Source organism: Berghia stephanieae, chromosome 5, assembly GCF_034508935.2.
Source record: "Berghia stephanieae isolate SIO BIC M18660-M18661 chromosome 5, UCSD_Bste_1.3, whole genome shotgun sequence".
NCBI classification, from domain to species: Eukaryota; Metazoa; Mollusca; class Gastropoda; order Nudibranchia; family Aeolidiidae; genus Berghia; species Berghia stephanieae.
In genome coordinates this window covers 62626688-62644187 of record NC_088364.1, presented here as the reverse complement: position 1 = coordinate 62644187, position 17500 = coordinate 62626688, and the positions used below count along the sequence as shown (strand labels likewise).

The window sequence follows — 17500 nt, the reverse complement described above, 5'->3', positions numbered from 1 at the left end:
GAACCCAGGACCTTTCGATTCGAAAGTGAGTGTCATATCTCAAGACCACATAGCCGCACGGTGGATATTCGGTGGACAGTTTTTTCACGAAATATTTTTTTTTAACTTTTATTTTTAGAGTGAGCCATTTTATTAATTGTAATCAAATTGATTTTAACTCACTTGATGATTGTACAAATCATATCCTGGTACCGATCACACTCTCAAATATCTCTCTCTCTCTCTCTCTCTCTCTCTCTCTCTCTCTCTCTCTTCATCTCTCTCTCTCTCTCTCTCTCTCTCTCTCTCTCTCTCTCTCTCTCTCTCTTCATTTTATGTCTATTTTTTTCTGCCAGATTTATTTATTATTATAGAATATTTGCTCAAAATCACTTCGCTGTTTTACTTATCAATAGATCTATCTCTATTTATGTTGTTTTATCACAAGCTTTACATCTCTTCATACAATCTGGCAAAAAGTGGAAATACATTTTTTAAAAATATCTAGAGATTTTTAAGCACGATCAATGATTGGAGATATTTTTAATGCACCCACTTCCGCTTTGTGGCAACTATAGGTGTTTGGTACAAAGATACACTTTTAAAAAGCACTAGATAAAGATCTGAACAAGCGTGTATGAAAGGTGCCAGACAAAGTAAGAAAGAAAAATACAAGAAAATTACCATCCCAAAAAATCAGTCTACCACGACTGGGGATCGAACCTCAGACCTTCTGATTAGCGGTCAGACGTGCTGCTATTACACGTGTAATGGTAGCACGTCTGACCGCTAATCAGAAGGTCTGAGGTTCGATCTCCAGACGAGGTAGACTGACTTTTTGGGATGGTAATTTTCTTCTAAAGTTCTTTCTTGCTTTGTCTGGCACCTTTCACACACGCTTGTTCAGATCTTTATCTTTTACTAGTGCCTGCTCCTTAATTTCTTTAATTTTAAAAAGCATTACCCAAACTATTCTTAGATACAAATTTATCGAATAGATATAATCAATATATGTCACATAAATTGCTATTGGATTCACTTAAAATAGCACCGTGTTGCAAGATTGGGTCCTCTTCTTTCATATGTCTCTTCGTACTTAAAAACCAATAGAAGTATGTGTGGCCAAACGTACGAACAAAAAAAAGGCAATATAGCATTATTGGACTCCGCTTGCATACTTCTTTGAAGAACCGCGTATGATAAATTGTATGCTTTGCCTCCAATTTTATTATCATTATTATATAATGTTAATTAATATGTTATATATATATGTGACTGCTAATGTTATTGTTATTAAAATCATTTTCATTATGAGTACAAGATCACAAAAGTCTCTTTCATTTTATCACCTCATTGTTGGCGTTCAAGATTACTCCAATCTGATCCAATAATAAACTATTTATCTGAATGTTTATGATGAGTCAGTCTATTGGCCCTTTGAGATAGCACAAAATCTACTTAATGTTCTCAACACGCTTTACAAGGGGTCCCAAGCCAATAGAAACACTTAATTCATTCGAGATGACTTATCGTGCTGTAATATGTTTTACGCTCTTAGATTTAGATATGTAACTTTTCCACTTTCATATTCCTTTTTACTGGCCTTTATATGACTCAATAGTTTCAAAATCGTCATAAGTCCCATAAAAAGAAAAAAAAAACATCCCCAACAACAACAACAACAACAACAACAACAACAACAACAACAACAACAACAACAACAACAACAAGAAACAACAACAACGAAAGTATACGTTGTGATTACTTTCTATCCACCAGACCATAAACTGTTTATGGTTTCATATATTTTTGTGTGTTGACCATTCAATAACTATTTACAAAGTAGAATGTCATACACAAAATACAATGCATGGGCCAGAGAGATGATGTCACCATTCTGTTCACTAACCACCTTCAGCATCATTTGAAGTTTACAACACCCCAAGAAAGCGGGTGTCGAACCTTCCGGGTAATAATGCAATGTTTTAACCATTTGACCACCTCATTGCCCTTTGGCTAATTTAATCACTTCGAGCTTTTATAAAGCGCAATATCTATGTCATACAGAATAACCGCATTCCAAGTGGCCCCAAACCAAAAGAAATATAGACTTGCATTTGAAAAAACTTGAGAATTTATTTATATACCACAATATCCGTTAAACGTGCTCAAAGCGCTTTATTACCAGAAAAAACTATTATTTATTTTCTACCAGAAAAACGCTGCCCCAGGCCAGATTATACACGTGATTGCTGTAAAATGAGAGTATACAGTCTTTTCCAAGGACTAAATGTTGCATCACTAATAGCGGATCTCGAAACAGGGCACGGTTTGGCTCTAAAATATCGTAAGAACCATTAAATAAATAAGAATATGACAAACACACCCCCCCACACACATACACACTCAATCAAACAAAAACACACACAGAGACATATAAGCAAACTAAAAGCTATACAACTGCACAACTATTCCAATAAAAACCAAGTCATTTTCGTTGTTGATATTTATATTTTTATTGCTGTGGATGTTGGACGTCGAGGTCATTACTTGGAGGGTGTGATGGACGAATAATCATTCATCCCTCATCTTGGATTATCTCAATTCATAATCCATAACCAGATTATCATGAAATGGTAATCCTTTAATCACATTTGACACATAAACAAAAATGTATGTGATAATAATCATCATAGTCGCCATTGATTTCAAACATCACAGATATGTCGTACTCCGGAAAAAACACATTTAAAAATTTGGACAAAAGCTCTTCCTTCAAAGATCGGTTAATTAAAATGACCCACATATTAGCAAAAACTCATAACCTTGGACTTTCACAGTCTTTTTTTATTTTGCAGTCCCAGGCATGAGTGTGTGTTTTTTGCCAAAAGGAGGGTCATATTAATCGAACTATATTTTATGAGAAAGAAAGTTTGTGGTCAAAATAGTAAAAATGTGTTGTTTCATTTATCAAACTACGGCACAGATGCCTCTGGAACTGCAAGGCAGTTTTAACGCGTTTGACCTACTTTTGAGTACATGGTTTTGTCTCTACAATTTATAGGTCTTTGAAATAAATAACTCAGTAATGAAAATGGCATGCGTGACACTGGACGTCTCCTCATAATAATTTCGAAGACTCAAGATGTTCTTAATCTATGAAAATACTCAAAATTACATCTTTAGTCTTATTGACAATGTGACGTAATATTAATATAGGTTGTAACTTAAAATATTATGCTATTTCTTGAGGTATTCAAAAAAAAAGAGACACGGAAGAGAAGGAGAGAGAGAGAGAGAGAGAGAGAGAGAGAGAGAGAGATAAGGAGAGAGAGGGAGAGAGACATTTTAAAATTATGTTTTCTCTTTGTTTTGGCGTCCGCAGGCGTCACAATAAATTTAACATAAACTAATAATAAATGAAAGGGACACTTTTCACCTGAATAGAATACTAAATAATGTGACAACTATAGACATAAAACAGATGGTGAAAAATCTGTTAAAATGTGATACTCAAGAATCCCGTTTGTGGGGGAAAAATAATACAAATTATAGAAATAGTTGTTTGTTTATGTCATTACCTATGTGCTTATCTGACACTGGTCGGGCCAATGTCACCTGAGTATGACACATTTTTGTTCAGCTCCAAATATTAAAAAACAAGATTTGATTTTCATAGGAATATTTTCAGCAGATGTGTAATATTTCTGGTTCAAAAATAACCTGAAAGATTTTATATAATCCTGTGGAAACATGTAAAATTATAGCAATATTTAAAATTTTGACCAGAAAATTGTCCTTCAAATATCGATTGATTAAAATGACCCATATCTTAGGGAAAAAACCCCTCAAGAGATTATTCTGACAAGATGAGGTTCATTCTAATATATATATATATATATATATATATATATATATATATATATATATATATATATATATATATTATATGAAAGACGAGTTTTCTGGTCAAATTTTATTATGACGTGTTCTTTCAATTTACGTCACAGTTGTTATAAGACGGAGGGATGTGAGATCCATTTGACCATCACCCCTCCCTTAGCAATATAATGATTTAAGACAAAGACGAGAACGTGATCAGACAAAGACAATGCAATTCCATGCAATGGAAGAATTAGGAACACCGAGGAACCAAAAAAAATCAGACAATACATGACAACAAGCACCCTGCCTACCAGCTGCTTCATCGAAAAATCGAAACGAAAAATTTTAATTCTCCAGTTTTTTTTAACGCTCTAACAGTTTGCATTGGTTTTCTTTTCTTGATGATAAAATTTTAACTTAATGTGATCCCTCGTATCAAAACGGTGTGATATCGGGATGGAAGTAATGCTAAAATATCAACATAAAGCTGAATATTGATTTTAAAAAAAAGTGTAATTTTTCATCACTCCTGTATTTAATCTCATCAATACAACATGATGAAACTGTTGCTGCACGAAGGAAAAAATAACGATTAGTTTTGAACTGTACGTTTCAATTTATTGAAGACAGATGCTGTGGACGTTTCTGGTTTTCACTTTATCACCTAATGACGAATGTCCTTAAAGGAGAATATCCTTAGTGTTTTATTCATCGTGCCTTGTTGATACAGGGGAAACCCGAAAACGTCCATAGTATCTGTCTGTTTAATAAAGTGAAGCTTACATTTCAATACTTCTCGTTATTTTTTTCAATACAACATGAAAACTCACCCCATGTCTGATGTTCTTAGCTACATATTCTATTTTTAGAATCTAACTCACAACGACATAATACCGTTTTCGGTCATGAGTCACTTATTTGCCAGGTTTTGTTCATGTCGATTTAAAAATCACACCAAAATTAATTTTGTTTTCACCTTTTTCCTTTTTCTAAATTCAGGACTTGTTGCATTGCAATAACACAATGTTACTAGTACGGGGCAGTTTCGAGACGAAATGAAACATAAATTGCATCAATGTTTATAAATAACGATACAAACATATAATTGAAACAAAATAATTTATTTTCCTAACGATCAAGAGCATAAATGACATGATAAATTTTGACACAATTCTATCAAAGAACTTCGTATTTCAACGTCACAATAATAATATTATCATCACGTTTTTCACCGTTTCTATTTTTAGAATCAATAAAGTAGTCACAGCCATAAACAGTGGAACAAGTATGGGTATCGATGCCAGTCGAATTTTTTAAGTCATATGATGTGTGTGGGTCATGTGATCTCTAGTTTGATCCAAAACACAGAGACCAGCAATCATGATAAATATGAGACATTTAATGTAATCTAATCTGTGAAATGAAGGCTGATATTGCCATTATTTCGTCACTTATTTGAATATGCAAATTTAACATTTATTTTCCCCTAGTTTTTGTGTTCCATACCATGGTATAATTTGGGCAAGGTTGTAAATTATTATCGTTTTATAAGATACTTTTATCCCAGTTGATAGACGGACTGTAAACTTAGGTTTTGAAAGACAAATCATATCAACTGAAGGCTGGTTTTCCAAAACTCGTTAAGTCGATTTTTCTACTTTTTGAGATTTTCCATTCGTGGAATACATTGAAACGTAAATTTTATTTTAAGCATTAATTGGCATAAGCATTTCCTTCGTGTGAATTTGAAGTTTAAATATTATAAAATAATAGACCTAATGAGAAATTGTAAGGGGAAATAATCCTCAATATCTCAAAATAGAGGAAACCGGAGTCGGGAGTTTTGGAAAACCACTCTTCAATATAGTATGCATTATTTGATTTATCAATTTTAAATATCAGAAAAGTGCCAGAAAAATTATGTTGAATTTGAATCAAATATCGGATATAAGACTGAGTCTTACCCAATGTTTCTATCAATTCTTCCAACTTGGTGAAGAAGCTCTTAAAATACAGTGTCATATTCTGTTTGCAGCAGTTGTTTGTTTGTTGTGTCTTCATTGCAGGACAGAATGCGCGTGGCAACCTTTAAAATGCATCATAGGAAATTCAGATAATATGCCAGATAAATTGACAAAATACTTCATCCTTTAATTGTTGGCCAAGTTTTGTTGGTTTATATTTTTTGTTTTTGTTTTTTTTTTCTTCAAGGCGAATGAATTATAATGATTTGCAAATTACCACGTGAGTTTTATTATCACTTGAAATAAGTCTAAATTACCATTTTAAAAGAGATTATATTACTCCTTTAAAAGTATGTGTTACCTCTTTGAATAGTTTATATTACCACTGTAAGGAATTCGACACTTTCACGCAAAATAATTTTATATTACCAGTTCAAAGAAATCTGTATGACTACTAGAAGGATATCGAAATTAACCACAACAAACAGGTCTCGGGTTTATGGAGTTTTTCATAAGTTGAGACTCATATTAATTCATTGATCTTTGAAGCAAAAGGTTCTTGGTCAAAATTGAAAAGTTGTACTTTCAGTGAAAGTCTTTTCATTCCTATGACTTCTAATCTGGCGAAGGAATTTTTTGGTTAATTACAACTTAACCAGCGTACTGCTGCACTCTGACAAAAGAGCATCATAAAACTTTTCGCCAAAAACTCATCTTCCAAAATCGATGGATTAGAATAACCATCATTTTGTCAAAAACTATCAAAGCTCTCTCCTTACGGACTATTTTCAAGAAAACTAGATTTTTTTCATTGAAACCGAAGAGATATAAGTTTCTACTTATACATAATTTTTGTATAGGATAACAATCTTAACGAAACAACGATTTTCAAAAAAAATATTGTGATGTACACAAGTTTTCTGATTAATAAAATTGTTCATTTTATCCTATCAAATGTTACGAATTTCCTGTAGTTGGTAAGGAGAGGGTTAAAGAGTTTTTAACAAGATAAGGGTCATTTTAATTGATTCATATTTAAAGCACAAGTTTCTGACCAAAACTTTTAAAGTGTTTTTTGTATTTCAAGATGCCCGTTGTGTGTAGTACAATATGGCTGATTCTGTCACTGCTTGCTGCAGAGTCTCAAGTGTAGATATCGTGAATACAATTACGTAGTTGATGTGCCTTTGACTCTATATAATATCATTATTATAAATCCTTAGTAAGACAAACATCACAATAATGTATGGAGTAGGTGGCTGGGCAATCTGAGTGGACATCGTCCCTTACGTCAATCCTGGTGCCGGGTAGGGGGGGGGGGGGGGCACGTGAAGATATTTGGATAAACACGCGTGATTTGCCAGGTGGTTGGTGTGCATATCATGCTTAAAGTCTTACGCCAAGTAATTTATTTTATCAGCTAATCATATAAGATCATTCAAAATGAATTTTTGTTACCTGTATTGTTGATTATATTCTCTTGAATCATAACGAAGTATCTACGGACTATAATTTTAACAAATAGGATCTCAAATTATCAGATAAATATAATGACAACGAAGGCCTGTAACTTTGATAATATGTTACTATGATAATTTACTTAATGATATTAGGATAAGATGATCTAGATCCATTTTTATTTATAGAACGATGCTATTTCTAAAACCACAGTATGGCCATAAGAGCAAACTGAAGGTATATTCCTTAATCTTTTGAATATTCATATAACACCCTATACCCGGCAGTGTGTCAGAAAAACCTCTAGTACATGGTCGATATGGGGGTCAAACCATGCTTTATCATGTGTAACTTTTGACACATACTAATCAAGACCAATATCTTCTAGTAAGGCGTTTAGTGTGTATGTGTTCGGTCACACCTTTTTCACCAGGGACAATGTCCGAAATAAACACAGTCTTAGCCCTTCGATTCCAGACGTCATCGCCTACAGTGCCTCCTTCTTCTCTCATGGAATTTCACCAGCTGACATTGGAGGATTCGCTGGAATTCCATCGAGACTGGGGAAGTCTCGCTAACCTTGAGGCAAAGAGAGCTGGGAAGAATGAAATGGAATTTAGTCAGTGATACATTGTGGACGAGAATCTTCTAAAATACGTAAATTTTATTTTCCAAGAACATGTTTTTATCAGCTGTGTTGTATGCTGCAACATTTGTTTACTATACCTTAAGAAAAAATGTAAACAGTCAGAATACCCGTCTCTCTTTCTCTCGGTCTCTATCTTATTCTCCCAGTCTCTCTCATTTACTCTCATCTGCCTCTCTTGAGCTCTCTCGCTCGCTCTATCTCTCTCCGTTTTTCTTTCTTTCTTTCTATTTATCTCTCCCTCTCTCTCTCTCTCTCTCTCTCTCTCTCTCTCTCTCTCTCTTTACCTATCTATCTCACAATATTTTTCTCTCCAACTTGCTTGCTTTATCCATCTATCTATGTAATTTACTAGTTAGAAAACTATGCTGCTATGAAAATTTTATTTGACTATTGGAAAAGGATGAAGAGGAAGCTGAGAGGAAAAGGGTGGCGGAAGAGGAATGAAGAAGGAAGAGAAGAAAAGGAGTAGTTGTTGGTTATAGTGAATGGAAGGTTGAGAGGAGAAGAAGAAGAAGAAGAAGAAGAAGAAGAAGAAGAAGAAGAAGAAGAAGAAGAAGAAGAAGAAGAAGAAGAAGAAGAAGAAGAAGAAGAAGAAGAAGAAGAAGAAGAAGAAGAAGAGAAGAAGAAGAAGAAGAAGAAGGAGAAGAAGAAGAAGAAGAAGAAGAAGAAGAAGAAGAAGAAGAAGAAGAAGAAGAAGAAGAAGAAGAAGATGATGATGATGATGATGATGAGGATTATTATTATTATTATTATTATTATTATTATTATTATTATTATTATTATTATTATTATTATTATTATTATTTTATTATTATTATTATTATTATTATTATTATTATTATTATTATTATTATTATTATTATTATTATTATTATATTATTATTATTATTATTATTATTATTATTATTATTATTATTATTATTTATTATTATTATTATTATTATTATTATTATTATCATTATTATTATTATTATTATCATTATTATTATTATTATGATGATGATGATGATGATGATGATGATGATGATGATGATGATGATGATGATGATGATGATGATGATGATTGTCATGATGATGATGATGATTATGATGATGATGATGATGATGATGATGATGATGATGATGATGATGATGATGATGATGATGATGATGATGATGCTAAAATGGATTATACCTGCAGAGAAACTATAATCCATAAATCATGAATATATATTTAAAAGGAGAGAATAAGAGACAATAAATCAGAAATCAGACAATAGTGTGACAAGATTTTGCAGCATTTCTTGAAAGAAAAACACATTTTACAAATTGACATAAACATTTCTCTTAATGTCAACCATGTAGTGAGAAAACATTCTTTTCCGAAAGAATATTTCAGAGTCTCCGTTGATTTATTCACGACTCTACATCCAATAATCGGTAGTCACCTTCCACTTGACATTTACATAATACGCCAGATGTTAAGCGTTCTACCCATTTACTTTATGTTGATTAATGTTCTGGTGGGTGTAGCTTGAAAACAAGGGATTGTATAAACTCTGGGAGAAGAGAACTCTGAATAAAATCCACGGTTGGACAGGGATCGTAAGGCTTGACTGGGAACCTGTCTGAAAACTCTGAAATAAAACCGCCACTGCTTTGTAGACAAGTCTTTAATGAGTAAACTGCCGTACTCTGGAAAAACCCTTATTTAATATGACAGGGAAGTTCGTCCTTCAAATATAGACCGATTTAACTGAGACTTCGCTGTTAGAAGCTGTTGGATATCAAACATTGTGTCATTATCAAACACGATACCCATTCCCATTCAATGTATGACAAAGCTGTTGGAAGCTGTGGGCTGTCAAACACTTTGTCATTAACAAACACGATACACATTTCAATTCAATGTATGACAAAGCTGTTGGACGCTGTGGGCTGTCAAACACTTTGTCATTATCAAACACGATACACATTTCAATTCAATGTATGACAAAGCTGTTAGAATCTGTGGACTGACAAAAGTATTAAATAAAAATGAATGTAATGACTTTAAACACAAATACAAACAATGAACAAAATACCAGACACGGAACGATTCGGGCTCAAAACCCTTGTTCAGCCAACAGCCATCACAATAAACATATACATTTCATAATAACCAGGTTGGCGGCAGATACATATACATATATATATATATATATATATATATATATATATATATATATATATATATATATATATACATATTTGTTTTTTATTTTTTTTTATTTATAGTTTAATAGTTTTGTTGTTGGTTGAAGAAGGGTTTTGAGCCCAAAACGTTCGTGTTTGTTTGGGTTTTTTTTCACCCTTTTTTAAGCTGTTGTATTCATTACTTTATTTATTACCAATTTCACCAGTGGCTTACCATCGATGACGTAATCTCCCGCCTAATCCCAGCCACAAGCTGCTCATCTGAAGGAAAAGGAGAAACAAAAATTCGTCGAAATAAGTAAACAGCTCTAGAACAACGCACGGTATCTCTCTCTCTCTCTCTCTCTCTCTCTCTCTCTCCCTCTATATATATATATATATATATATATATATATATATATATATATATATATATATCTATATATATATATATATATATATATATATATATATATATATATATATATATATGCATAATTCATGAAGAGGTAAATGTATCCATATCATATGATGTAGACTAATTTCATTAAAATACATTAACTCACTCAACCTTAACACTGTTTTTCTCGATGGCCCCTAGTTACTTTTACCCCATCATTAAATACATTTTTCTCACTGGCGGTTGGTCAATAGAGCGAAGTTGTTTTGTGCCGCCCTATATTTTCCGTCAACCAAACAAAAAACTTCAATTTTAAAATTTTGATAAAATAAAAAATTTAGCACATACTGCTTTTTGTTTTGAATTTAATATTTGATGACTCGTGCGTCGCTCCGCGAAGGTAGCGTCAAATCGGCACGTTTCATCTTTCCCCCGTTGCCTGCGCGGGGTGACAATGAGCGGAGGGTGTGGTGTGGTGGGGAAGTTTTTTTTTGTTTATATGAGCCAGTATTCGTTTGGCCGTCCTGTCCTTATCCTATACTCTGGTGTACCTTGAAGAAAGTTAGTTACCACTCCCCAATCTCCCTCCACCCTCCCTCCCCAACTAACTATTGTCTTTCACTGCTAAAATAATTAGGCCAAGACGGCCAATCTAGCGATGCACGCCCTGAGGTCCTACTTGGGATAAATTAAAACCATATCAGTTTTATCACTGAAAGAAGAGGCTTTGCTTCACTTAGATATACGGATGAAGAGAATGGCAATAAATATATATTTTATCATTGTTGATTTTGCTTAAATATATATTAAATATCAAAAAGAACAGTAAACAAAGTATGCACCGAGAAGAGCCCCATGGTACTATAAATAAAAATCCCTGACCCCACGGAATCCTTCATCCCCGCACACTCCCAACGATCCCTACTCAACTTGGATTGTGTGCATTGTCTAATAATAGTAATAGTATAATTATAAAGATGTCGCTGATTGTGTGTGAAGTTAACAAGTGCTTTGCGTTTGGAATTAAATGTGGATTTTTAAATTCAATTATTCTAAAGTTGTGTGTCATACCGTTAGTATTCAGAGAAAATGTATTATCGCTGTTGTCATTGTTTATGAAACCTACCTGTTTTTATCTTGAATCATTTTATTTTAAAAAGTTATTTCTGTAATTTGTAACCAATCATGAATCATGTTGATTTTTTAATTGAAAATCGATTCCGACACTTATCCCCTCAAGAGAAAATAGCGGTGAAAGATTTAGGTCCACACAAACCAGTGAATTTTAACTTAGTTTCTAACACACCGCGGAGACAGCGCCGATTTAATAATGATTATTTTAAAAATGTTGAATGACTTACTGCCAGTGAAAGCCGTAAAACGCTTCATTGTTTTTATTGCTTGATTTTTGGTGATGTATGCTATAACGGACAACAGGAGGATTCAGTGATATTGCGCACATCTCTCAGGCACTGAATAAACATTCTGAATCAAATAGACATGTCACAGATGCTGTTAAATATAAACTTTTCAACGTTGTAGATATAAGAAATCAGTTGGAAACAGGACATGCTGCGTCTGTGAGTCGTTATAATGAACAGATGAAAGTTAACAGACAAGTTTTGTCCAAAATAATTGATGCTCTTTTGTGAGTACGTCTCGTTAATATTCTAACACACACATACATACACGCACACACAAATACACGCACATATGCAAACAATTGCAATACCCCCCTCCACACACACACACACACACACACACATACACACACACACACACACACACATACAAAGTAGGTCAATTTAAGTTAAATTAACTAGACCAATAAAATTTGATTCTGTATTTCGGATTTGTGCCGCCTTAAATACAATGTGACCAACCGCCCCTGATTTTTCTGAATCAAATTATGGTCATATTATTAAAGCTACTGTTGTTGAATTAACGTAAAATGGTACCTTCTTGTCTAAACATGCCATTTTTATTACTTTTAGATCGGGTAACTGAGTATATTTTTTAAATTCAATTTTGAAAACCAAAAAAAATCTCTCGGGAGCGAGGATAGCACAGCGCTAAATAGTTCGGGTTGAGAGAGAGATTAATGAGTCACATGTGGTATTACGGGTCCCGATAGCTTAGTTGGTAGAGTATTCGCTTAATACTCAAAAGGACAAAGATCGATCGACGAGATTATTGTGTGGAACAGAACCTTTGAAATGTCTTGTAATTTCAATTTTCTTGAAGAGAGGTCTATGGGCCTCTTCTGCTCCATCTACCATAATATCATATTTCAAAATTTATCCATTAAAATTTTTATTGCATCATATTTTTTATGGTAAATTGTAATAAGTAAATGTTTCTTTAAACATGTGATAAGGCCATAGCTATCTTTAGCATATGCTTGTCAGCTCATGTTATCGGACATCTATCATTTCACAAATTTTTGACACAAGCAAGCTGTAGATACATTGCATAGCACCTCTGGGTGTTTTGGTATCAACACATTGTGATCAGAACTCACAAACTGGATATCTGGCAAATTCGGCTGATATGTGTGGACAAACGATGTCTATGGATAATGATTATTGACAGTCATCCACCCCCCACTCCCCCATTCTCATTTTAACTGCTCCCCCACTCTCTGTCTCTCTCTCTCTCTCTGTCTCTCTCTCTCTCTCTCTCTCTCTCTCTCTCTCTCTCTCTTTCACACACACACACACACTCACACACACATTCTTTTCAACCGAAACAAAATAAATATGGCCGATGGTGTCAAAGCGGTATTATGCCGGAATAGATCCACTGTAGAAAAATTGATTTAAAGTTAAAATGATCAAATATAATAACGTTTTTTTGTTGTTGTTATTTTAGAATTCTAAGAGGATATAAATTACATTAATTCTTTTTATAGATAAGATATAACAAAGATTTTTCTTCAGTTTGTTCTTTACGAAACAAATCAGAAAATGAGAAATGTCCATTGAATGGTAACAAATAAAATAATGTTCTGTAGTTGGAAAGGCGATAGAGCTAAGAGGCTATATTTAGATATATCCGTTGTCTCCGATAAAACTTTGAAAGTTGGCTCAAGTTTTATTTATTTGATTTTTTAATTCAGTTTTTAGGATTTGAATCACCCTGCATAATACCGTATTGAGAACGCGGCCACACATATTTGCTTCAGCTCTACTTACTTCGAAACTTTGAAGAATCTTTTAGATTTCTGTAGCCATGTTGAATCTAAAAATCGTTTGAATTTTTTCTTCTCTGTTGTTGTGGGTGATGCTGGTGGTAGTTCACCCCCTTCCTCTACTTCTATACTAGAACTCATGACGTCACCAACTCCACTACCGCCGCTGCATTCGATGGCTGACGTAGATAAAGACGTTGCCGGTGTGGATGACACCCCTGCAGAGGGCCCTGCCCCTGATGCCGCATGGGCAGCTACGCTCTCGCTTGGATCCCAACTTCTAGGCTTTCTAGTTTTGGACTTTTGAGCTCTTTTCGTTTTAGAAGATGCCGGTGCCGCTGGTGGTAGTGGCTCATCCTTTCCGTACATGGATACGCCTAAGTCGAATGATATAGATTGCTTACATAAAACCCCGACAGTTTCCATTTTCCCCTTCCCCGCCGTTCGTCGTACAGGTGACAGCGATGCCAAAAGTCTTCTCGAATCTCCCTTTTTCCGTTTTTCTTTAGACCGTTTTGTTACATCTGAAGATTCACTTTCTTCTTCTTCACTGGGATTTCGAAATACAGATGAGTATGACGTCATGGATGAAAATTCGGGCTCTATATCGAAAGAAACGTCTTTTCTATGGCTGGCGCCTTTGCCATGACTAGATGTTGATGATTCAAAGGATGAAGGTGATACTGGGTGGCTGCAGGTTGGAGATAATGATGGAAGGGATTTGTGGTTAGTCGGAATGGCGCTAGTCACTGTTTTTGACGATGTTTCATGAGGCAAAGCCACTGATCCAGTGGAAACTGCTGATACTATAGCATACGACTCTGGGCCAGTCAGTGATTTTGAAGATTGCAGAACCATTGCTACTTCACAAGACCTTCTTTCTGGCTGATGTTGATGTGCTGACGATGATAGTGTCAGAGGGTCTCTTTGTTTTACTTTATCTGATTCGGATAGCGATGATTTACTGTCGTATGCACTAGTTAATTCTTTGACATGGCCTTCATTTGTGACGTCGGTAAGTGGAACAGGACTTGATGTTGATTCTGGACCACTTGAAGACGATAGTTTGCGCACTAGGTGAGAAACAAGCTCGGATTGGGTTCTAGGTGCGTCAGTACGATTTAATGATGAGGTTGATGTCGTTCTCGAAGATGCACCACTTCGTACAGGTGTTGATTCTCTGGAAAGTCGCTGAACCATTGCATGGACGTAAGATCCAGACATGTTTTCTTTATCATGCTTTGGAATTTGTTGTCCGTCTGGTTTGGATTCATCTTTAGGGAGATACTTTGGCATAATACGCGTGGCGTAAATTGATTGTCCACTCCTGTAACGCTGACTTTCTTCGAGGAGCTCTGCAGCTGGTTTTAATTTCCTAACTCTGGAAACTAAACCAACTCGTGGGAGGTGAAGTGTTGGGCTAGGGGTTTTTCTAAGTTCAACTGGACGATCTTCAGTCTCGCAGATCGTTGCTCGCTTTTCAAATTTGTTAATGGCATCCTGTAGTGGTTTGCTTGCAGATTGGCCACGAGTGATGATGCTTTCTACTTCTTCGTGACTTCTAGATCTAGAACCTCTGTCGCTCATTGATGGCGAGGAGGATGGGGAATATCTAAAGGCTCTGTCTTGGCGGGGAAGAGGTGGTTTGCCACGAGAAGCTACTGGACTTCCTACAGGAGAAATAGCGCTGTAATCTTTAGGCTTTGTCTCTCTTTCTTCCTTTTCTTTCTGTCTCCTCAGTAGCTTATGTTTACTGACGGGGCTTCGGGGCGATCTTGGACCAGCACGAGATTGGTCGGCGATTGGAGGTAACGTGCTTAAGTTGATGGGAGAGAGGGATGGCACACCTCCTGTGGTTGCAGGTATTAGCTCTTCTTCTCCCGTACCATCTTTGTGAGTTGAAGTAGAGGCGATTGACGTTGAGAGCGATAGGGTGGTCGTTGAAGTGGTGGGTGAATGTCCTGCAGAACATTCCATCACAGATTGGGCGGTAAAACAAATGTCATCATCGATAATTTGAGCAGCAGTTTTCTGTAGCCTGGGCTTTGTCGCAGAGTCCAGACTTACAGACTGCTTTGGAATGGTTTGGGTTTGGGTCTCAGATTTAATAGCACTGCCGTTGACAGTCGGGCTCCCTTGTCCTTTGGACGGGGCAGCAGGGCTGGATTCCGATCTGCTCATCAAAGCGGTCGACCCCTTTTCCACTTTGGCCTTTTCCTTCCTCAGTGCCTCGATCTCCTGTTGTAGTGGCACCGAGTCAAACTGAGTTTTGAATTCGGCTAGTGCTGAAATTTGTTCTAAAGCAAATTTGACATCTTTGCTTCCGATTCGTTCTCCAGAAGAGGTGGAATCGATTGCATCGAATGTCATCTGCTCATGTAGAGATTGGTCTTTGGGTATTGATTGTTTTGTTTGATCCCGAGGTAACATTTGCACAGAGGACTCCAAGTCCTTTGTGTCTGAATCTAATTTATCACTTCTTGAAGGCTGTTTTTCTTTAGCATCAGTTGAGCTTATTTTGATATTCGTGTCACCAATTTCCGTAGATATTTCTAGTAGTTTTTCAAGCTTTGTCTCCGATGAAGGTTGGAACTTTTCGTCTAGAATTGACTGTCGATTTTCTATGGGAGCATGCCTATGACTGCCAGCCTCTGGTGGTGACTGTGTTGATTCTTCCGCTTGAAGAAATAAAAGTTCCTCGTCTGTTGTTGTTTTAGCCAATGGTGAGCACGGGGCTGACGCTGATATTGTTGATACAGGGACGTCTTGTTCTGATGCACGAGAATAGAAATAAAACAATTATTTGTACATAACATGAAAATGATTTGGATATTATATTGGAAAAAAATTATTTAAAAAATCTGTTATACACTGAATATATACACACTTTTTCTGTTTGGGTCAGAAAACGTTTTTCTTGTGCGGCTATGTGGTCTATTGGTATGACACTTGCTTTCGGATGGGAAGGTCCTGGATTCGAGCCTCGCTCGGCGTATAGTTGAGTCCTTGGAAAAGACCCCATCGCCGCCGCGAAGTTTTATTCTCTGTTATCTTTTGACACTTTCCTATTCACTTCATTTGTTGTTATCAATCTATGTAAAATTTTACATTCCTCAACAATAAACTAATACAGTATAACCCTCCTTATATCCTGGTATTCTGTTAACTTCTCATATCACAATGCTGTTGAAAGGAATGGATCAAATAACACCAATTATGTATACAGTCCGACGTGCAAATATGTGCAGATCTGATAACTGAACGCAGTTAATTGATTACCATTGTTGTAATTAGAAGATAATTTTTTTGTTAGATCGATAATATTTCCATTACAACAATAATAATTTGGGTTAAGACCTGCAAATAAGTGCACGTTGATATATCCCAAAAGCCCCTGTCCAAAAAACGTGGGGATAAAACGAGGTATTACTGTATTGAGATCACAATGTAAACATGGAAGAACTAAAACCAAAATAAGTATATGCAACTTAAGTTTATATATGTATGTTCTATATATCTTATCTGTCTTATATATCTTATATATCTTATTTATATCTTATTTAATTCTATTGTTAGAAATCAAACCATTAGATACATGATTAGGGCTTGAATTCGGATCTGAATTTGGAGATTTCAATTTGCTATTGGGCAACATTGTCATACTCTGAAAAAAAATGCGTATTTAAAATTTTGGCCAGGAAATTCGTCCTTCAGATATCGACCGATTAAAATGACCCTCATCTTGGTAAAAACTCTCAACCAGGAGATTTCAATTCTTTTATTTAAATCCCAGGTTTAAAAGTCTTTACCAAAATGAGGGT

The 17500-nt window shown here is 35.3% G+C and overlaps 1 protein-coding gene across 2 annotated transcripts in view; it reads right to left on the bottom strand.

The window, feature by feature from the left end:
- Positions 1 to 4841: 4841 nt before the first annotated feature.
- Positions 4842 to 17500, bottom strand: part of LOC144973374 (uncharacterized) — a 100100-nt gene continuing 87441 nt past the window's right edge. For both annotated transcript variants that reach the window (XM_078915717.1, XM_078915718.1), the window contains 3 exons: positions 13684 to 16450; positions 10325 to 10371; positions 4842 to 7881 (listed from right to left, as the gene is read on the bottom strand). In XM_078915717.1, the coding sequence (XP_078771843.1) occupies positions 10368 to 10371; positions 13684 to 16450 (2771 nt within the window). In that variant the 3' untranslated portion in view covers positions 4842 to 7881; positions 10325 to 10367. The remainder of the gene's footprint in view (positions 7882 to 10324; positions 10372 to 13683; positions 16451 to 17500) is intronic.